Source organism: Jaculus jaculus, chromosome 7 (assembly GCF_020740685.1).
Source record: "Jaculus jaculus isolate mJacJac1 chromosome 7, mJacJac1.mat.Y.cur, whole genome shotgun sequence".
NCBI classification, from domain to species: Eukaryota; Metazoa; Chordata; class Mammalia; order Rodentia; family Dipodidae; genus Jaculus; species Jaculus jaculus.
This window is the reverse complement of record NC_059108.1, coordinates 40,115,694-40,137,175: the sequence shown is the minus strand read 5'-3', so window position 1 is coordinate 40,137,175 and position 21,482 is coordinate 40,115,694. Positions and strand designations below refer to the sequence as shown.

Below are 21,482 nucleotides of genomic sequence, written 5' to 3'. Positions count from 1 at the left end.
CACTTAGCCATCTCTTTGGTTTTTTAAATAATATTTTAACTTATCTATTTGAGAGAGAGAGGGAGAATGGGCACGTCACTACAAACAAACTCCAGATGCATACTCCACCTTGTACATCTGGCTTACAATGGGTCCTGAGGAATCGAACCTGGGTCCTTTGGTTTTGCAGGCAAGTGCCTTAACCATCTCTCTAGCCCCCAGAGCTTTAGTGTTTTAAGCAAAGTTTATGAAAGGAAACTAAGGATGGCAACAAGTTTAAGGTATAGCTCACTGGCCTCTCTAGACACTGGTTCCTAAAAAGTGAAATGAAAAAGAACAAAAAATTGGTGCTATAGCCAATACTCAGGAGGCCAAGGTAGGAGGATCACAATGAGTTTGAGGCCAGCCTGGGGCTATAGAGTGAGTTCTAGGTCAGCCCGTGCTACAGAGAAACCCTATCACAGAAAAAAAAAAAAAAAAAAGGGTTGGGGAGATAGCTCAGCAGTTATAGACACTTGCTTGCAAAGCCTGCCTGTCCAGGTTTGATTGCCCAGTATTTATGTAAAGTCAGATGCACAGAGTAGTGTATATGTCTGGAGTTTGTGTGGAGGGCAAGAGGCTAGAGCAAGACCCTACTTCAAAAAGCAAAACAAAATAATAATAATAAAAAAATGAAAAAACCTAAAGCCAGGTGTGCTGTGGCACATCTGTAATTGCAGCACTTGGGAGATGGGGGTCAGAGGATAAGGTTCAAGGCCAGCCTTGGATACTCTCAAAAAAAAAACGTAGTATACTGCTACTGTGTATATATATCACATGTTATGGTACAGTATAATATATATGTTGTAGTTAATACTCACTAATCTTACACTGTAGTTTTTAAGTATGTTAGCAATTTTGTTTTAAAATTTTGATTCATCTAATGCTTTTTAGAGGCCAGTGGCCAGATTCATCATATATAAGCCAATGTTATGGCTTTCTTTATTTCCTTCTTTCTTTCTCTCTCTCTCTCTCCTTCCTTCCTTCCTTCCTTCTTCCTTTCTTTTTGGTTTTTCGAGGTAGGGTCTTGCTCAAGGCCAGGCTGACCTGGAATTCATTATGTAGTCTCAGGTGGTCTTGAACTCATGGCAATCTTCCTACCTCTGCCTCCAGAGTGCTGGGATTAAAGGAGTGAGTCACACGCACAGCCAGATGAGGATTTGTAAAAATTTCTTTATTTATGTATTTGAGAGAAAGAGACAGAGAGGATGGGTGCACCAGGACTTCCTGCTACTACAAAGGAACTCCAGACACAAGGGCCACTTTGTGCATCTGGCTTTAAGTGGGTACTTGGGAATTGAACCCCAGCTGTCAGCCTTTGCAAGCAAGTGATTTTTAACTACTGAGCCATCTCTCCAGCCCAAAGGAGGATGTTTTGAAAGTGAGGGGGAAAAAATCGCTACTTTTTCTTGTTATTATTATTTGTTTTGTTTTTCAAGGTAGGATCTGACTAGCTCAGGCTGACCTGGAATTCACTATGTAGTCTCAGGGTGGTCTCGAACTCTCGTGGTCCTCCTACCTCTGCCTCCCAAGTGCTGGGATAAAAGGCATGGGCCACCACGCTGGCCTCTATTTCTTCCCCTTGAGCATTAATGTAAACACAGATAAACATTTATGAAACAGGCTGTCCCACTGAAAATCTTCAATGTAGTGACCATTTTATTTCTCAAAACAAAACAAAAAGCAAAAACAAAAACTGGGCGTGGTGGCCCACACCTTTAATCCCAGCACTCTGGAGGCAGAGGTGGGAGGACTGAGTTCAGGACCACCCTGAGACTACATAGTAATATTCAGGTCAGCCTGTGCTGAGACCCTACCTCCAAAAAACAAAACTTAATAAAGGTGGTTTCCACAGGTCCCAGGCTACTTTATGTTTTCCCCGCCCTTCCTTCTTTGTCTAGCCAGTCACACACTGCCTGACAAGTAAATGTCAGAGATGTGTGATTCCATGGATTCTTCCTTTCGGGTGTGAGAGGAAGACTTGTTGGGTTTTTGTTTGTTTGTTTGTTTGTTTGTTTTTCGGGTAGGGTCTCACTGGCTCAGGCTGACCTGGAATTCACTATGTAGTCTCAGGTTGGCCTCGAACACACAGCGATCCTCCTACCTCTGCCTCCCTAGTGCTGAGATTAAAGGCGTGCGCCACCACGCCTGGCATTGTTTTGGTTTTTTTTGTTGTTTTTTATTTTTGACCTGGAATTCACTCTGTAGTCTCAGGCCGCCCTCGAACTCCTGGCGATCCTCCTACCTGTGCCTCCCAGGTACTAGGATTAAAGGCGTGCACCACCACACCCGGCTATTTTTTTTACTTATTTATTTATTGTAAGCAACGATGACCTTGAACTCCCCAGAGCTGGGACTACTGGCTGCGCTCGTTTTTGGAAGGCTATTCGACCTCATGCTCTAAATTCTGGCACGTGGCTCTGGAGGCTGGGAGAGCCGGCGCCGCAGTCATCCCGCCGGCAGGGGTCGCTGTGGGCCGTCGCCGTACCGCCGGGCCGCTCTAGCTGCGGGCGCGGCGCGGCGCGGGCGGAAGGGGCGGGGCCGGGCCCTGGCAGGCCGGCGGCGCGGAGTCGGCGCGGCCTGCGGGGCGGGACGAGCAGCGCCGACGTGCAGGTACGTGCGCCCCTACTGGCGCGCCGCGCCGCGCCCCCAGCCCGCGCCCCTCTCCGTTGCTTCACGCCGCTCGTGCGCGGAGCGTCGCCGCGCCGCCCACGCTGCCGCCGCCGCTGCGGGCGTCCCCCGAGCCCTTCGAGCTTTGCGGCTGACCGTGGGACCCGGGCGGGACCCGGGCTGTCGGCCGCCGCCGCCGCCGCGGGCTCCAGGCGCGACCTAGGTGTCCAGTTTCCTCTGACCTTGGGGACCCAGGAAGCACCCAGCGAGCGGGGCGAGGAGCGATCGCTCGAGGGGAGCCCGACCTTGCGTCCGAGGTTAGCGGGCGGGGGTGGGGGGGATCCCTGGCCGTCGTAGGAGCTCGCGCGGACCGCGTCGGGAACGTGGGGCGAGTCCCAGCCGCACGCCCGCGCCCAGGGTTAAGTGTGCCAGGGGTTGCTGTTGCGGCGTCCTTGCGCGCCAGCCCACCGACGCTGTTGCTTTCGTGGAGATGTCACCCGAAAGCTCCTCGGGCCTTCCTGCACTATCATCCCCTGCATTCACGTCCGAAAGACTGTTGTCAAACCGATTTTGTCGATTTTTCTAAGGTTGGGTCTCACTGTTGCTCGTACTGGCCTAGGACTCATAATTCCTCCTACCTCAGCCTGCCCCAAGCGCTGTAATGACAAGCCACTGTTGCTGGCTGCCTCAAGTTTTTCGTTAAGCGCTTAATACGTACCAGGCACTACTGTGCACTCGGTGAAAGAAAAAGAAGGTAGGGGGTGACACATCCTGCTCTTGTGGGGTTTTGTGTTTTGCTGAGTTAAGGGCAGAAACTCAAATTAGATGGCAGCATGTGACAGGTGGCAGCGGGTGATGAGCAGTGGGAGAGGGGAAGTAAGGTCAGAGGGAAGAGGGGGATAGGTGGACTGGGTTGGCATGATTGCCAGGATGTCTGAGTTAAGGTAGATTGCTAGCCTTGTGTTCTAGGCCTATCTGGAACAAAGGTCCCTGGTTTGGTATGAATGTGTCCACAAAGGCATTTTCGTGTTTTTTTTTTTTTCAATTTATAATTTTTAAAATTATTTTCTTGGCCTGGAAGGCGCATGCTTGCAAAGCCTGTCCTTCTGGGTTCGATTCGGCCAACACCCACTGTAAAACCAGATGCACAAAGTAGCACGTGCATCTGGAGTTTGTTTGCAGCAGCAAGAGGCTCTGGTATACCCATTCTCTTTCTCATGCTCTCCTTGCAAATAAATTTAAAAAATTGGTTTCCAGTACAGCAGTGTTGAGAGGTGGGATCTTTTGGAGGTCATTGGGTCATGAGGTTGGCGCTTGTGAATTGATCAGTTTCATGGATTAATAGGTTATCAAGGGAGTGTTGTGTATCCTTGTTAAGAAAACAAACGTGACTGGGCAGGTGCATGCCTTTAATTCCAGCACTCAGGAGGAATGGTTTATTGTCTATAATCATGGAAGTTGTCAATAATTTTTTAAAAAAAACTCCCTGGCATGCTTGCCCCTTCTTGTCATGAAGCTTTCTTACTTCATGCAGCAAGAAGGTCCCCTGTTATTTAAAAAAAAGGGGGGGGGCAGAGAGATGGCTAGTGGTTAAGGTACTGCCTGTGAAGCCTAAGGACCCAAGTTCAATTCCCCAATACCCACATAAAGCCAGATGCGCGAAGTGACACACATATCTGGAGTTCATTTGCAGTCGCCGGAGTCCCTAGTGTGCATGCTCCCTCCTCTCTGTCTTTCTCTATTTGCCAATAATTTTTTTAAGGCCCTTCAGCAGATAACAGCACCTGAAGTTTACTGACAGGAGAAAGGAATTTGGGTCATTTTGGGTTTTGTTTTGTTTTGTTTTGTTTTGTTTTTTTGAAGTATCTCAGACTGACCTGGAATTCACTATGTAGTCTCAGGGTGGCCTTGAGCTCATAGTGATCCTCCTACCTCTGCCTCCTGAGTGCTGGGACTAAAGGTGTAGACCTCACGCCCGGCCTTCTGTGTTGTTTTTTGAGACAGAGGCTCACTCTAGCCCAGGCCAGCCTTAAACACACTTTGTAGTCCAGACAGGTGTTAGACCTGAGATCCTCCTACACCACCAGGCCCAGAAGAGATCTTTCTTTTGAATGCCTTTGTAGGGGTTTTGTTTTATAGACCGGGTCTTGCTATATAGTTCACACAGGCCTGACATTGATTAAGTAGCTCAGAGTGGTTTGAACTCACGGTCCTCTTCCGGACTTATGGGATTACAGACTTGTGTAGAATTTTGATGAAACTAGTGACTTAATAGGATTTGTCCCCCTTCTGATTCTGAAAATTAAACCCAGGGCTTTGCACATGCTAAGTACAAATTCTACTAACCTCGGCCCTTTAATTGATTAAGGGGGTCTCCCTGTTGCCTAGACTGTTCTCAATGCTCACAGACTTCTGCTTCAGTTTTCCAAGTAGCTGGGCTTTCAGGCTCCCTGGTGCTCTGTAACAGAACTACAGAATCATTCCTTCTGCTCTGGAAAACAGGCTCTCGTGGAACCTTAGAGGCCTAGTGATAGGTGGTGATGGCCTGAATCTGGTAGTAAGAAGTGGGACTCAAGAAATTTTTAAAAATCTTTTGTTTGTTTATTTGCAAGCAGAGAGTAGACAGACAGACAAAATGGACATACCAGGGCCTCTATTGCTGCAAATGTACTCTAGATGCATGCACCACTTTGTTACTTGGGTACAGGGGAATCAAACCTGGGTCATTAGACTCTTTAGGCGAGCACCTTAATGGCTGAGCCATCTCTTCAGCCCCTGAGGATATGTTTTGAAGATAAAGCCAACATGATTTTCAGGCAAACCTCAACCTGTGAGCCATCTCTGCAGCACATGATTTTCAACACGATTTGTACAGCTACGAGGGAAAGCAAGCATGAAGGATCACTGGGAACTGGGTGTGGTGGCTGATGCCTATAATCCAGCCCGGGGGACGGTTTAAGCAAGAGGGCTGTGAGTTAGAGGACAGCTGGGCAATAAAGAATGACTTTGTTTCAAAAAAAAACCAAACAGCCTTGGTATTGTGGTGCACACCTTTAATCTCAGCACTAGGCTGAGGTAGGAGGATCATTGTGAGTTTGAGGCCAGCCTGAGACTGAGAATACAGAATGACTTCCAGGTGATCCCTGGGCTAGAATAAGATTATCTCAAAAACAAACAACAACAACAACAAAAAGGCATGTGAGTACATGCCTGTTGTTCCCAGCACTTGAGAGGTAGAGACTGAAGGCTAGCCAAACAAATTTGAGGCCAATCTATGCTATGATTTTGAGACCAAAATCACTGGAAGTTGGGCGTGGGACACACTTGTGATCCCAGCCATTGGGAGACCATGTAAAAAGATTGAGTTATAGGCCAGCTGGGCTACATGAGATCCTATCTTAAAGAAACAATTACTAGAAGCCTTTGTTTTTAGCAACTAGAAGGATAAAGTTACATTGACGAAATTAGGAACACTGCAGGTGGAGGTCAGGGGATGAAAATAGACCAGAAGTTTGTTTTGGACTAATTCATTGCAAGGTATCTTTGTCACACATGGGGAAATGTCAGTAGGCAATTGGACACTGTGCCTGGTATCTCCCCAGGTTCGCTGATTCAGAAGAGGATGCACAGGACTCCAGGAAGAGCTATACTCATAGCAAAGACACGTGATGTGCTGGGCAGGTGGCTCATGCCTGTGATCCAGCACCCAGGAGATGGAGGCAAGAGGATCATGAGTTCAAGGCCATACTGAACTACAAAGGGAGTTTGAGGCAAGCACATGCCTGGAAAAGATTTTTTAAAATAGGGTTGAGATATGTGTGGTAGATAAGTCATTGCCTCTCTAGCATGACTGAAGTTCAATCAATGTAAGTGCTGGGTGGGTGTGGTGGCCCTCCAATAATCCCAGCACTTAAGAGGTAGACAAGCTAGGAAGTTCTCTGTTCATGTGCCAGATAACGCCTCAGTAAATAGTGGTAAGCAATCAAGGAAGACACCTGGACCACACACACACAGACACACATGCTCCTGCACACAGGCTTGCCCACATACATGTGAACACACATATGCACACAATGTAAAAAGAAGGTGAAATAGCTGGGTGTGATGGTGCATTATTCCCAGAAAATAATTACTGGTGGACTGGGTTTGTAGCTCAGTTGGCAAGTCTTGGGTTTAATCGCCAGCACTCACATGAGACCAGGTGTGATGGTACATGCCTGTAATCCTACCACTTGGGAGGTAGATGCAGACAGATCTAAAATTCATGGTCTTCCTAAGATACATAGGAAGTTTCAGGCCATCTGGGCTACATGAAACCCTGTCTCAAAAAAATAAAAAAGCTGCGTGTGTTAGCACACACCTTTAATCCCAGCACTCAGGAGGCAGAGGTAGGAGGATCACCATGAGTTCAAGGCCACCCTGAGACTCCATAGTGAATTCCAGGTCAGCCTGGGCTAGAGTGAAACCCTACCTCGAAAAACCAAAAAATAAAAATAAAATTACTTTACATATATTCCTTTTTTTGGGGGGGTGGGAGTAGGGTCTCACTCTAGCCCAGGCTGACCTGGAATTCACTATGGAGTCTTCAGAGTGGCCTTGAACCCACGGCAATCCTCCTACCTCTGCCTCCCAAGTGCTGGAATTAAAAGCATGTGCCACCACGCCCAGTTTAAAGTAATATCTTGCCAGGCATGAAACTTCATGCCTCTAATCCCAGCACTCAGAGGCTGAGGCAAGAGGTTCACTCATGAGTTCAAGGTCAATTTGAGCTACACAGTGAGTTCCAGGACAGCCTGGGCTATAGAGTGAGACCTTGTTTGAAAACAGTCTATGTGAGCTAGGTGTGGTGGCCTACACCTATAATCTCAGCACTTCAGGGAGGCTGATGTAAAAGGATTCCTGTTAGTTTGAGTGAGTTCTAGGTCAGCCTGTGCTAGAGTGGGACCCTTCCTCATAAGGCCAAAACAGGGCTGGAGAGATGGCTTAGTTGTTAAGCGATTGCCTATGAAGCCTAAGGACCCTGGTTGAAGGCTCAATTCCCCAAGACCCATGTAAGCCAGATGCACAAGGTATCTGGTGTTCGTTTGCATTGTCTGGAGGTCCTAGTGCACCCATTCTCTCTTTCTCTCTGTCATTCTCAAATAAAATAAAATAAATTTTTAAAAAGTCCAAAACCACCAATTGTGTATATAAATATAATTTCTTTGGAGAGGGCAGGGTTTCCATCTAGCCTAGGCTGACTTGCAACTCACTTTAGCCCCAGACTGACCTCAAAGTAACAGGGATCCTCCTACCTCAGTCTCCCAATTGCTGAGATTAAAAGTGTGTGCCACTAGGTCTGGCTTTTATTATTCTTGAGACAGAGTCTCACTCTAGCACAGGATGACTGAAAACTCACTCTGTTGACCTCAAATTCATGGTGATATCCTTCCTCAGCCTCCTGAGTGATGGATCTGAAGCTATGAGCACCATGCTGTGCTTATAATTTCCTTTACTGTGTCTTTTAAAGGTGTTTTTCAAGTAATTTGTAGTCCCTATTTTAGAGTATTCTGAAGTTTACAGTGTCTTATTTTAAATTGCTAGGCATGGTAGCTGTGAGTTCAAGACCACCCTGAGACACTACATAGGGAATTCCAGGTCAGCCTGACTAAAGCAAGACCCTACCTTGCAGAACTAAAATAAATGAAGTTGAGGGCTTCATTCTGGGCTTTAGGAAGTCATGCTCTTCTGTCCTTCTTGCCAGTGTATGTAGTTTATGCCAGTAAGTCCAGATGGTTTTCTTAAATTTAACCAAACTTTGAGAATGACTGTCAGTATTCTTCAGTAGCAGTCAGTTCCCAGAGCTCACTGGGGGAGAGAAGAGTAGAAGCAGTGTTGTCTTAGGGACCTCGTGACAGCCCTGTGAACAAGCATGTTAAATTGCAGCTGGAAGACTCACTATAGTGTAGCATGTGGCCCTCAGAACCAGTGACTGATGGGGTCTTTCACAGGGCTGTGTAAAGACAGCACTAGCTGGAAAGGGTTCCTAGTACATGTATATATGCCTTAGGTTCTGAGATTGCCATAACACTGTGTGTGTGTGTGTTATATATATCACACACACTTTTATTAATTTATTTGCAAGCAGGAAGGGACAGAAAATGGAAGCACCAGGACCTGTTGCCACTGCAGATGTTTTCTATATTGCATGTGCCACTTTGTGCATATGGAAATGTGGGTATTGGGGAATCAAACTTGGGCCAGCAGCCTTTGCAAGCTAATGTCTTTCACTGCTGAGACATCTCCCAGTCCCCATTTTATATACTGTGCTCTATTTTTGTTGTTTCTTTTTTTCTTTTGTTGTTGTTTTTTAATATATTTATTTATTTATTTATTTGGTTTTTCGAGGTAAGTTCTTTCTAGCCCAGGCTGACCTGAAATTCACTGTGTAGTCTCAGGATGGCCTTGAACTCTTAGTGATCCCCCTACCTCTGCCTCAAGTGCTGGGATTAAAGGTGTGAGCAACACGCCCAGCTTAATATATTTATTTAGTTTATTTGACAGAGATAAACAATGGGCGCACCTTCTGTATCTGGTTTATGTGGGTCCTGGGTCCTTTGGCTTTGCGGACAAATACCGCCGCTAAACTAATCTGCTTACATAACTGCTAAACCATCTCTCCAGCCCCTGTTTGTTTTTTTTTTCAAGGCAGGGTCTTCTAAACCTGGATGACCTGGAACTCACTCTGTAGCCCCAGGCTGGCCTCAACTAAAAGGGATCTTCCCATCTCAGCCTCCCCCTAGAAAGAAAGCTGAGATTAAAAGTGCGTGCCACTCAGCTGAGCAGCGCTGCCCTTGTGAAATAGCAGTGTTATTTTCTGTTTCAGGTGTATGCACCATGGCTGTGACTGGTGTCAGATTGCTCACTGGTGCTTTAAGAAAGCCAGATGCCTGGATTGGACTCTGTGGTATGCTTCAAGGGACATCTTCACACAAACTCTGTGCTTCCTGGAATCAGTACTTACACTTTTCTAGTACTAAGCTAAGTGTATCAAGTTATAAAACACTCTTCCATAATATTTTCTCTCTGAGCCTCCCAAGGCTTTTAGTGCCTCAAGACCGTAGCTTTTCACTTTCCATGCGACTCAAAAGCAATATAAGCTCTAAAGAATCCTCTAAAAAGACTCTGCAAAAACTAGTAGATGAAGAGGACTCTGATGAGGAAGGTGATCATGAGAAGAGCGAGGAGCTTGAGGGTGAGCCTGGTGTGGTCAAGGACTACAAAGACCTGGAAAAAGTCGTGCAGTCTTTTCGGTATGATGTCATCCTAAAGACGGGCCTTGATATTGGAAGAAAGTGAGTATAATACAAACTTACCTGTCTGGTTAGTTTAATGCAGTGTAGAAATCAACCCATGTTATGGGAAAGAATAACTGCAGATATGAAAGGACTTTATAGGTAACCTATTTTAATTATTTCATTTTACAGATGAGAAAACTGATCCCCAAGGAAATCAGGTGACTGTTTAAATAAATCCCACACACTATATTTCCTTGATTCTAAGACACAATTGAGTGTACTGTAAGCCAGTAATTTATTTATTTATTTGCAAGCAAAGAGGTGGGTTGGGGGAATGGGTGCACCAGGGCCTCACCACTGCAAATGAACTCCATATGCAGGAGCCACTCTGTGCCTCTGGCTTTATGTGGATACTGGGGAGTCAAAGCCAGGTCATCTGGCTTTGTAAGCAAGTGCCTTTAACCACTGAGCCATCTCTCCAGCCAGTATTTTAGCAACAGCTTTCTATTTTCTTGTGGAGCTAGAGATGGAACCCAGAGCCTTGAAGGAGGTAGGCAGATCTTCTGCCGCTGGGCCATACCACCAGCCCCTGTAACAGCTTCAGGAGGAGGGATCACCATATTAGAGAAATGAGAGATGTAGTAAGCAAAGCAACCCCCAGGATTTCCTGCAGCAGGCGCCTCCCAGAACCCTAGGAGGAATATCACGTAGCACTTAAGAACTGCAGCGCTGCCTCATGGTTGTAATCCCAACGCCTGGGAGACTGAGTTAGGACCTCAAGTTGGAAGCCAAACTAGGCTACATGTTATACCCACAACTTTAAAAAAAAAATTTTGTTGCTGTTGTTATTTATTTGAGAGAGAGAAAAAGGCAAAGTGTAATAGAGAGAATGGGCGCGCTAGGGCTTCCAGCCACTGGAAACAAACTCCAGATGCATGTGCCACCTTGTGCATCTGACTTACATGGGCACTGGGGAAACAAACCGAGGGCCTTAGGCTTTGCAGGCAAGTGCCTTAACTGCTAAGCCATCTCTTCAGTCCCCGCACCCCGCTGTTGTGCCACCTTGTGCATATGGCTTACGTGGGTCCTAGGGAATCGACTGGGGATCCTTTGGCTTTTCAGGCACACTTTTTCCTCTCAAGGTAAGGTCTCACTCTAGCCCAGGCTGATCTGGAATTCCTTATGTAGTCTCAGGGTGGCCCCAAACTCATAGCAATCCTCCTACCTCTGGGATTAAAGGCATGCTCTCCCACACTTGCCTTTTTTTGTTTGTTTGTTTGTTTGTTTTTCCAGGTAGGGTCTTGCTGTAGCCCAGGCTGATCTGGAATTCACTATGTAGTCTCAGGGTGGCTTTCAACTCACAGTGATCCTCCTCCCTCTGCCTCCCAAGTGCTGGGATTAAAAGCATGCACCACCATGCCCAGATTTTCTTTTCTTTTTTTAGTAGGTTCTTTGGCCAGACTACTGAGGCTTCAGGTTTGATCCTGATCCTGTGACATTAAGCAAGTTACTCAAATGCTCTGTACCTGTTTCCTCCTCTGTAAAATAGGACCTATTTTAGAGTGTAATTGATAGGACTTAAAAGAGAAATTGTTTATTTATTTTTCTATAGAGAGAGGACAAGAGAGAGTATGTACATGCCAGGATCTTCTGTGGCTACAATCAAATGCCTGTCCAGCTTTATGTGGGTGACTGGGGAGGTGAGCCTGGGCTGGCAAGCTTTGTAATCAAGTGCCTTTAACTGCTGAGCCATCACCCTACTCCCTTGGGGATTTTTGTTTGAGAGATGTGGGGGGTTCTTGCTATGTAGCCCAGGCTGGCCTGGGGCTCACTATGTATCCCAGATTGGATCACCACCACTGGGGATTTTTTTTTCTTATTGCTATTGTTTTATTTTTTGTTGTTGTTGTTTTTGTTTTGTTTTTTCAAGGTAGGGTTTCACTGTAGTCAAGGCTGACCTGGAATTCACTATGTAGTCTCAAGTGGCCTCGAACTCATGGCAATCCTCCTACCTCAGCCTCCCAAGTGCTGGGATTAAAGGCGTGGGCAACTGCACCTGGCCCATAGTTTAATTTTTCATCCATGAAACATAAAGACTCATAAAGATGAACCAGAGCCCATAGACCATCCCTCTCAGCATTGCGATCAGGATTTATTATTGGCTGTTATCTAGTCTAGCAAATTAATAATGAGGCCTTTTCTTTCACAGAGCAGTAGCCATTGCTTTTGTATAAGCTGAACCCCAGTTGTCCTTCACCTAGAGGTAGACCATCAAAAGGGAAGGAGGCTGGCTTTTGTCTACATCTTCCTCTGATCTAGTTGTTCAGTGGTTCAAATTCAGAGAGATGGACGTCTGTTGGCTTGGAAGTACTCCAGCCTCAGTGTAGACTGGCAGTTTCTTAATGGCCTTGCCATATGCATGGTGCCTGGTTTTCTCTCAGGGTGCAAAGCAGGGATCTGAGGGGAAGGAAGTGCCCACTGCTACTGACCATGGTGAATCACCAAGTGCTGCACGACAATCAGAAACTGCATTGGGAATGGATGCTAGAAAGCCCATCCGCTTAACTGCACGACAGTCCTGGCAGACCTTTGCTGCCATTCAGCGTCTAATCAGCAGTGCCCTTTTGTCTCCCTGTTTTCTTTATTATTATTTTACTTATTTATTTTTGGTTTTTTGAGATAGGATCTTGCTCTAGCCCAGGCTGACTTGGAATTCCTTCTGTAGTGTCAGGAAGGGTTCACATTCATGGTGATTTTCCTACCTTCTGCCTCCTGAGTGGGATTAAATGTGTGCCCAGCTGTTTATTTTTGTTTTAGAGGTAGGATCTCACAATTTGACCTGGAACTCTTTAGCTCCAGGCTAGCCTTGAACTCATAGTGATCCTTCTACCTCAGCCTCCTGAGCACTGGGATAAAGGCGTGCATCACCACACCCAGTCTGGTCTCTCTGTTGTGGATGTGTATGGGCACAGCTGACTCACTTTTTCAGTACCCAAATGGAGATTTTTGTGGGGAGTCACTGTCAGGATGAATAGTAATAGTGGTATCTCAGAACTGTATAGTTGTTTTGAATTGTTTCTACATTATTACTAAGTCTTTTTTTTTTTTAATAGCAAAGTTGAAGATGCATTCTACAAAAGTGAACTCAGACTGAATGGAGAAAAATTATGGAAGAAAAGCAGAACGGTGAGACATTAAAACTATGACAGCCAGATAATTTTGTCTGCTGCTTTGCCAGTACTTGGTGATGCCCTAAACTTTCCCATGGGCTCCTTACTCAGGGAGGGCAATGGCCTCTGTGCTGAGGTTTGAGCCCAGCCTGGGCTACATACCAAAACACTGTCGTAAGCACAGAAAGAAACAATGGGGGGAAGAGTGACATATAAGAGAAAGTGCTCTCAATATCTACTTTGTAAAAAAAAAAAAATCATATATGTAAAAAATTCTGGGCCTACGCTGGACATGGTGGCACACACCTTTAATCTCAGCACTTGGGAGGCAGAGGTAGGGGGATCACCGTGAGTTCGAGGCCACCCTATGATTACATAGTGAATTCCACGTCAGCCTGAGCTAGAGTGAAACCCTACCTTGAAAAATTAGAAAAGAAAAATTCTGGGCTTAGGGAAAGATGGTTTAGCAGTTAAAGATGCTTGCAAGGCCTCCTGGTCTTGGTTCAGTTTGCCAGTCACCTACATACAGCCAGACAGACAGCAGGCATTCAACTGCAGTAGCAAGAGACCCTGGCATATCCATACACATATACACATGCAAATAGTTTTTTTTTAATTTTTTATCTCAAGGTGGGTCTTGCTCTAGCCCTGGCTGACCTGAAATTCAGTACGTAGTCTAAGGATGGCCTTGATCTCACAGCATTCCTCCTACCTCTACCTTCCAAGTGCTGGAATTAAAGACGTGTACCACCACACCTGACTTAAAAGTATTGTTTTTATCCTCCCCCTCACCTCCCTTTATTTTTGGTTTTGTCAGAGTCCCACTCTAGCCCAAGCTGGCCTTGAACTCAAAGCAATCTTTCTTCCTCTCCCTCCGAAGTGCTGCAATTAAAGGCATGTGCCATCACACCCAGCTAAAAGTATAGTTAGCCAGGCAGATTCATACACCACATCCCAGCTCTTGAGATGTGGTGGTAGGAGGATCAGGAGTTAAGACTGTCCTTGGCCACATAGTTCAAGGCCGGTCGTGGCTACATGAGACCCTCTCAAAAAAAAGTAAAGTTCATCCACTGTGGTGGTGAACACCTTTAATTCCAGCACTTGGGAGGCAGAGGTAGGAGGCTCACCATGAGTTTGAGGCCATCCTGAGTCTACATAGTGAATTCCAGGTCAACCTTGGCTAGAGTGAGACCCTACGTCGAAAAACAAAACAAAAAAGTAAAATTTAAAAATATATGACTCATGAGATGTTGGAAGACATCTGTTAGCATTCAGGGAATGAGCATTCCAGAGACATAAGATACACTTTTTTTTTTCTCAATTTTTATTAACATTTTCCATGATTATAAAAAATATCCCATGGTAACACCCTCCGCCCCAGTCTCAATCACTCTCTCTTTTATTTTGATGTCATGATCTTTTTCTCCTCTTATGATGGTCTTGTATAGGTAGTGTCAGGCATGGTGAGGTCATGGATATGCAGGCCATTTTGTGTCTGGAGGAGCATGTTATAAGGAGTCCTGCCCTTCCTTTGGCTCTTACATTCTTTCCGCCACCTCTTCCACATTAGACCCTGAGCCTTGGAAGGTGTGATAGAGATATTGTAGTACTGAGCACTCCGGTCACTTCTTTCCAGCACCATGATACCTTCTGAGTCATCCCAAGGTCACTGCCATCTGAAAAGAGAATATTCCCTACAAAAAGTGAAAGTAGCATTAATATAAGGGTATAAATATTAAGAGAAGTGCTTACTGGACAGTTTGATAAGCATAGTATATACACTTATCCAGACATCAGCAGATGTTACACCCCTAGGGCTCATGACTACCCCTGTTTTAAGTTTTCAGTATCAGGGATGTGTCCTCCGCCCCTCCCCCCCATGGAGCGGGCCTCCAGTCCAGTTGGAGGGCAGTTGGTTTCATCATGACAGATGTGCCACTATTGTACCCGTTGGCTCATTTGGCCTGGCTGGCAAAATATCAGACTTCCAGTGTCCATTGTTGAGTATCTTCACTGGTATTTCTTTCTCCCATTGAACTACATGTAGAATGGCTTCTCCCAGCTTTCTGTCAGCTGGTCATGGAGGAGGTTATCAGCTCAGTTCCAGCAGGATTTCTCAGTGGCCTTGCAGCCCAAGTATGTGTGTGTCATCACAAGGATAGAGGCTTCCTTCAGGCCTTGTTGCCTGAGTTTATACAGGTCCTTGCTGTTGGCTGTGTAGACAGAAAGAGGGAGGATCCCCCTGTGTTTCAGCCTCATCAAGGCTAAGGGTCATTCTGACAGCCTTGAGCTGACAGGTGCAGACTGTTCGACGGCTCAAAACCAGGTGCTCCACGTGAGCCCTTCCAGGCTGCCTTCTCCTGGCCATAGCCAGGCTCCTTCCCTGCCCTGCTCCCTGAATACCCCTCTCTGCTGGGGACTCGTTTACAAACCTCACAAGCATGTTTTTCCTCCCCTGCTTTGAGATACTGTTAACTGCAGCTTAATTGCCGTGCTTCATTCTGCCTTGGGTGCATTGCTTCCACATTTCTCCAGAGGGTCAGCAAAGGCAGAGGCCAGTAGGAACACTCAGCTGTCTTGTTACTAGGAGGCCTGGTAGCCATAGAAACTGCAGCTAAGGGCAGATTTGAAATGTAGATATTTGGAACAGCCACTAATCCCAGCCAGTTTTGCTTTGTGTCTGCTAAAGGATAGGCCCTTGGAGGGGACTAAAGATGCCTGCCTTCCTTGGCCTGCTGCACAGAACCAGCGCCTGGCTGTTGGGCCTGAAGGTCAGGTGCTCTTTGATGCCGCAGCTCCAACTGTCTGCAGCTGAGTAAAGCTGTGCTGTGCTTAGCAAAGCAGAATGCGGTGGATGTGAGAACGAAGCCCCTTCCTAACTCACATCCTGTCCTAGTCACTGCCCTAGGAAGCCCCCAGAGGATTCACTCTTCAGTGTAGCTGCTCGAAGGGACAGAACCGTGTCATGTATCTACGAAGTGATGCACAGATGGGCTGCCTTTCCTTTGTGTCTTCTCAATTATGTATGGCATGCATGCAGTATTTAAAGTGAGTATTGAGATGTGGTGGTGCATGGCTTTTATTCCAGCACTCAGGAGGCAGAGGTCCCAGGATTGCTGTGAGTTCAAGGCCAACCTAAGTCTACATAGTGAATTAATTCCAGGTTAGCCTGGGCTAGTGCAAGACCCTACCTGGAAAAAAAATAGTATTGAGTATTTACTTATATTACTGTTTTGAAACAGTCTTTGTATGTAGCTCTGGCTGGTCTGGAACTTGTTTTCTGAGATACGGTCTAACTCTAGCCCTGGTTGAACTAGAACTCACACTGTAGTCCTAGGCTGGCTTCAAACTCACAGCAATCTTCTCTCTGCCTCCAAAGTGCTGGCATTTAAAGGCACATGCCACCATGCCTGGCTTGAAACTTTTTTTTTTTTTTTTAGTTTTTCAAGGTAGGGTGTCGCTCTAGTCCAGGCTGACCTGGAATTCACTATGTAGTCTCAGAGTGGCTACAAACTCCCAGTGATCCTCCTGTCTGTGCCCCTCCTGAGTGCTGGGATTAAAGGTGTGCGCTGCCACACCCAGCCATTTATTTTGTGTTGAGGTAGGGTCTCTAGCCCAGACTGACCTGGAATTCACTATGTAGTCTTAAGGTGGCCTCGAACACGACAATCCTCCTACCTCTGCCTCCTGAGTGCTGGGATTATTGGTATGAACCAGCATGCCTGGTTTGAAAGTAGGATTTTTTTAAGTAAATTTTTTTTCATTATTTATTTGAGAGAGAGAGAACGGATGTGCCAGGGCCTCCAGATGCTGCAAACGAACTCCGGATGTGTGCGCTACCTTGTCCATCTGGCTTACATGGGTCCTGGAGAACTGAACCTGGGCCCTTTGGCTTCGCAGACAAGCGCCTTAAACGTTAAGCTATTTCTCCAGGCCCTCCCTTTTATTTATTTTTATTTATTTATTTGAAAGTGACAGAGAGAGAAAGAAGCAGATATATATAGAGAGAATGGGTGTGCCAGGGCCTCCAGCCACTGCAAACTCCAGATGCATGTGCCCCCTTGTGCATCTGGCTAACGTGGATCCTGGGAAATCGAGCCTCGAACCGGGTCCTTAGGCTTCACAGGCAAGCGCTTAACCGCTAAGCCATCTCTCCAGCCCTTCAGTTCCTTTTTAAAGTAAATTTTTTTTTTTTTTTTTTGAGATAGTGTTTTACTATAGCTCAGGCTGACCTGCAATTGACTATGTAGTCTCAGGGTGGCCTTGAACTCACAGTGATCCTCCTACCTCTGCCTCCTGAGTTCTGGGATTGAAGGCACGCACCACCATGCCTGGCTCTAAAGTAAATTTTTTTTTTTTAATTTTGTTTTTTTTTAATTTGAGAGCGAGAGCGACAGACACAGAGAGAAAGACAGATAGAGGGAGAGAGAATGGGCGTGCCAGGGCTTCCAGCCTCTGCAAACAAACTCCAGACGCGTGCGCCCCCTTGTGCATCTAGACGTGGGACCTGGGGAACCGAGCCTCGAACCGGGGTCCTTAGGCTTCACAGGCAAGCGCTTAACCGCTAAGCCATCTCTCCAGCCCTCTAAAAGTAAATTTTAATGAAATAAAATTATGCCGGAAAAAGGCAATTTGGCTGGGAGTGGTGGCGTATGCCTTTAATCCCAGCACTCAGGAGGCAGAAGTAAGAGGATTTTCATGAGTTTGAAGCCACCCTGAGACTACACAGTTAATTCCAAGTCAGCCTGAGCCAGAGTGAGACCCTACCTCGGGAAAAAAAAAACCAAAAAACAAGAAGAAAGGCAGTTTGCAAGATGTATGTGGGTTGGGGCCTTTTAAAAAGTACTCTATTTATTTGAGGGCTGGAGAGATGGCTTAGTGGTTAAGCACTTGCCTGTGAAGCCTAAGGACCCCGGTTCAAGGCTCGATTCCCCGGGACCCACGTTAGCCAGATGCACAAGGGGGCACATGCATCTGGAGTTCATTTGATTTTTTTAGGCAAGGTCTCCTTAGGTAGTTCAGGCTGGCTTCCATCTCATAATCTTCTGGTTTTAGCCTCCCAAATTCTGGGATTAAGGTATTTACCACTGTGCCCAGCGAGCCTTGTGTAAAGTGACTTCAAATGTCTGCACAGATTTCTTTGGTCATATTTTGTATTTAACTCAGTAGAACTACAAGAGGGCTGGGCTCCTAGGTAATACACGGATGGCCGTTCCCCGTATCCAGTGAAACAATCTTGATACAGACATACATGGAGAGGAAGCTACTGGGTTGAAAGTTGCTGATTTGGAATCTTCCCTAGTTTTATCTCTGGGCTTCCTGGATCTACCAGTGTGTGCTGTTTCTGCTCACTGGTACAGTCACATTATAGAGTGGGTAGTGGACTTTCAGAACAGATACAAGAACTTGTGTCCTGAGGTGGTACGAATGTTTTGACAAAGCCAAGTGTGGTGTCACACCTTTGTAATCCCAGCTCTCAAGAGGCTAAGGTGGAGAGTTTAAGGCTTGCTGGGTGTGGTGATGCACACCTTTAACCCCAGTGCTCAGGAGGCTGCGGTAGAAGGATCACTGAGTTTGAGGCTGGTCTAAACTACAAAGTGAGTTCCAGGTCAGCCTAGGCTAGAGTGAGACCTTGCTTCCAAAAAAAGAAAGAAGGAAGGAAGGAAGGAAAACATGTGGGGCATGGTGGCACCTGCCTTTAATCCCAACACTTGGGAGGCAGAGGTAGGAGGATCACTGTAAGCTGAAGGCCAGCCTAGGACTGAAGAGTAAATTCCAGGTCAGCCTGGGCTAGAGTGAGACCCTACTTCAAAAAAAAATCCAAAAAAAAGTATTTGACACCTTGCTTCATTAACTAAAGCCTAGGCCTCAGGCTGTTAAATAGCTGTACGTGCTCACATAGAGTTACTGGCAGCACCCCATCACAAGCTGCTTAAATCCTAGAAGCAGCAGCATGTGGCACTTGGGTCTGTTCAGTCTCTTCTCACATCCCTAGCAAGATCCCCTGAGATCCTGAGCTGCTGGGACCAGATGTCTGCCTTGTGCATCCTTTAGCACAGGTCCAAGTTCTTGGTGACATGGCTGCCCCAGGGTGTACCTTGACTAGCTGTAGCCACAGCTTTCTTCTGGGCAAGAGCGTTTGGACTTGAACCCTTCCAACTCACTCTACCGTCTTTCCTTTCCAGTCATTTGTGGGTTGAGGCCTGTCTCTCTGACTGTGTGGCTTCACTGGGGCCAGCCAATCTTATTTATTTGAGACAGAAAGAGGCAGAGAGGACATATGGACACACCAGGGCCTCCTACCATTGCAAACAAACTCCAGACCATATGCTACTTTGTGCATCTGTCTTTATGTAGGTACTGGAGAATCAAACCCAGGCCATCAGGCTTTGCAAACAAGCGCCTTCACCTCCAGCCCAACCTCCTCCCCAGCATTTTTGATCTTTCAAGGTGGGGTTTCACTCTAGCCCAATCTAACCTGGAATTTACTATGTATTCTCAGGGTGGCCTCAAATTCACAGCGATCCTCCTATCTCTGCCTCCTAAGTGCTGGGATTGAAGGTGTGCACCACCAAACCCGGCCTTTTTCTTTTAACTGAGGCAGAGCTTCACTGTAGTCCAGGCTTACATGGAACTCACACTGTCGGTCAGGCCAGCTTCAAGCTCGTTGGTCGTCCTGTCTCAGCCTCCTGGCACCTGAGTTAAGACGAGCACCACCACACTCAGCATGCTGTGACTAACTTCTAACAAATTGCCCATTCCTGTTTTATGTGAGTCATCTGGATTAAGAATTAGTGAGAATTACTTTCCACTCCCAACCAGTGCTGTCTTTGCACATACTAAGATCATGCTCTACTTTTTTGTGTGTTTTGCTGGTCTTCCCAAAACAAATGTGTTTGTTCAAATATTTCTTCAACCCAGTCTGTGTGATTGAGCTACTCCACACCAAGACAATCACAGGCCACCAACTGTCAATGTCTGAAGGAAGGACACTGGCTGGCATTGAACCCCCATGCTTGAGGCACCCTCCTGGTCTCATGATGATCCAGTATAGGGTGACAGTTTCAGAGGCATCCAGGCCTTTCTTACTCACTTCTCCTATATGACAAGTCACCATATTAAAATTCAAAGCTGAGCTGGAGAGCTTTCTCAGCAGTTAAAGCACTTGCCTGCAAAGCCCAATGACCTGAGTTCTATTCCCCAGTACCCACATAAAGCCAGATGCACTATGAATGGCACATACATCTGAAGTTCATTTGCAGTGGCTGGAGGTCCTGGCACACCCATTCTTCTTGTGTGTGTGCTCTTTCTCCTCTCTCTCCTTGCCAATAAGTAAAAATATTTTAGAATGTTTTTTCTTTTTTTTTTAAACAACTTTCATGATTGTAAACAATATCCCATGGCAATTCCTTCCCTCCTCCCACTTTCCCCTTTGAAACTCCATAGAATTTTTATTTATTTATTTATTTGACAGAGAAAGAGGGGGTAGGGAATGAGAGAGAGAGAGAATGGGCACACCAGGGCCTCCAGCCACTGCAAACCAACTCCAAACATGTGTACCCCCTTGTGCATCTGGCTAACATAGGTCCTGGGGAATTGAATCTGGATCCTTTGACTTTGCAGGCAAATGCCTAAGCCATTCCTCCAGCCCGAACTTTTTTTTTTTAAAGAACTCAAAAATCAATGTTTGGTTTGTCCTAGCTTTCTCAAAAATGGGCAAAAGATTCAGTTTTCTTTCTATTTTCAGGTGAAAGTAGGAGATACTTTGGATCTTGTCATTGGAGAGAACAAAGAGGCGGGGACCGAGACAGTGATGCGGGTTCTCCTGACAAAAGTCCATGAAGAAAAGACGGAGAGTGAAAAGTACCGTGTGGTGTTACGACGGTGGAAAAATTTAAAGCTGCCCAAGAAGAGTAAATAGATGCTTCTTAGCCACGAAGTTGCTTTCTAGTTGTGGAAGGAAGGGCCAACACAAGCGAGGACATTTTTACTAAAATAAAATTCTCTCAATATCTGGGATCTGGAGCATTCTGTGGAGACTAGGAGCCTGGTTTCTCTCTGGGCTCACTTGTACTTCTGTTGACCTCACTGCACTGGGAGCTTCTTGTGCACAGGTGGGTACAGGGGAAACTGAGCCCAGAGAGCGTGTGTCTGTGTCAGCAGCCTCAGTGGTACACTGTAAAATACACTAGCTGCGTTTCCCTTTTTGGATTTTCAAGGTAGGATCTCACTCTAACCCAGACTGACCTGGAATTCACTGTGTAATCTCAGGGTAGCCTTGAACTCATGGTGACCTTCAGCATGGTGACCTTCCTACGCTTGCCTTCTGAGTGCTAGGATTAAATGTGTGCCACATCACTCCTGCCTTAAATGAGCCTTGTTTCTTTTTTCTTTTTTTTTTTGGTTT

General features: G+C 46.2%; 1 protein-coding gene across 2 annotated transcripts; it reads left to right on the top strand.

Moving 5' to 3' along the window:
• The first annotated feature begins 2,580 nt into the window (after positions 1-2,580).
• Mtres1 (mitochondrial transcription rescue factor 1) lies at positions 2,581-21,092 on the top strand. 2 transcript variants are annotated; one of them, XM_045155024.1, is made up of 4 exons: positions 2,581-2,631; positions 9,494-9,962; positions 13,019-13,091; positions 20,823-21,092. In XM_045155024.1, the coding sequence occupies exons 2-4, from the start codon at positions 9,505-9,507 to the stop codon at positions 20,994-20,996; spliced, it is 705 nt and encodes a 234-aa protein (XP_045010959.1). In that variant the 5' UTR covers positions 2,581-2,631; positions 9,494-9,504; the 3' UTR covers positions 20,997-21,092. The 2 variants fall into 2 exon arrangements, with proteins under 2 accessions (XP_045010959.1, XP_045010958.1); XM_045155023.1 differs by lacking the exon at positions 2,581-2,631 and adding an exon at positions 2,805-2,945.
• Positions 21,093-21,482: the final 390 nt, after the last annotated feature.

Coding starts and splice junctions, on each gene's coding strand:
- Mtres1 (XM_045155024.1), top strand. CDS start 9,505: ATGGCTGTGACTGGTGTCAGATTGCTCACTGGTGCTTTAAGAAAGCCA. Junction 9,963..13,018: donor GGCCTTGATATTGGAAGAAA/GTGAGTATAATA, acceptor TTTTTTTAATAG/CAAAGTTGAAGATGCATTCT. Junction 13,092..20,822: donor TATGGAAGAAAAGCAGAACG/GTGAGACATTAA, acceptor TTCTATTTTCAG/GTGAAAGTAGGAGATACTTT.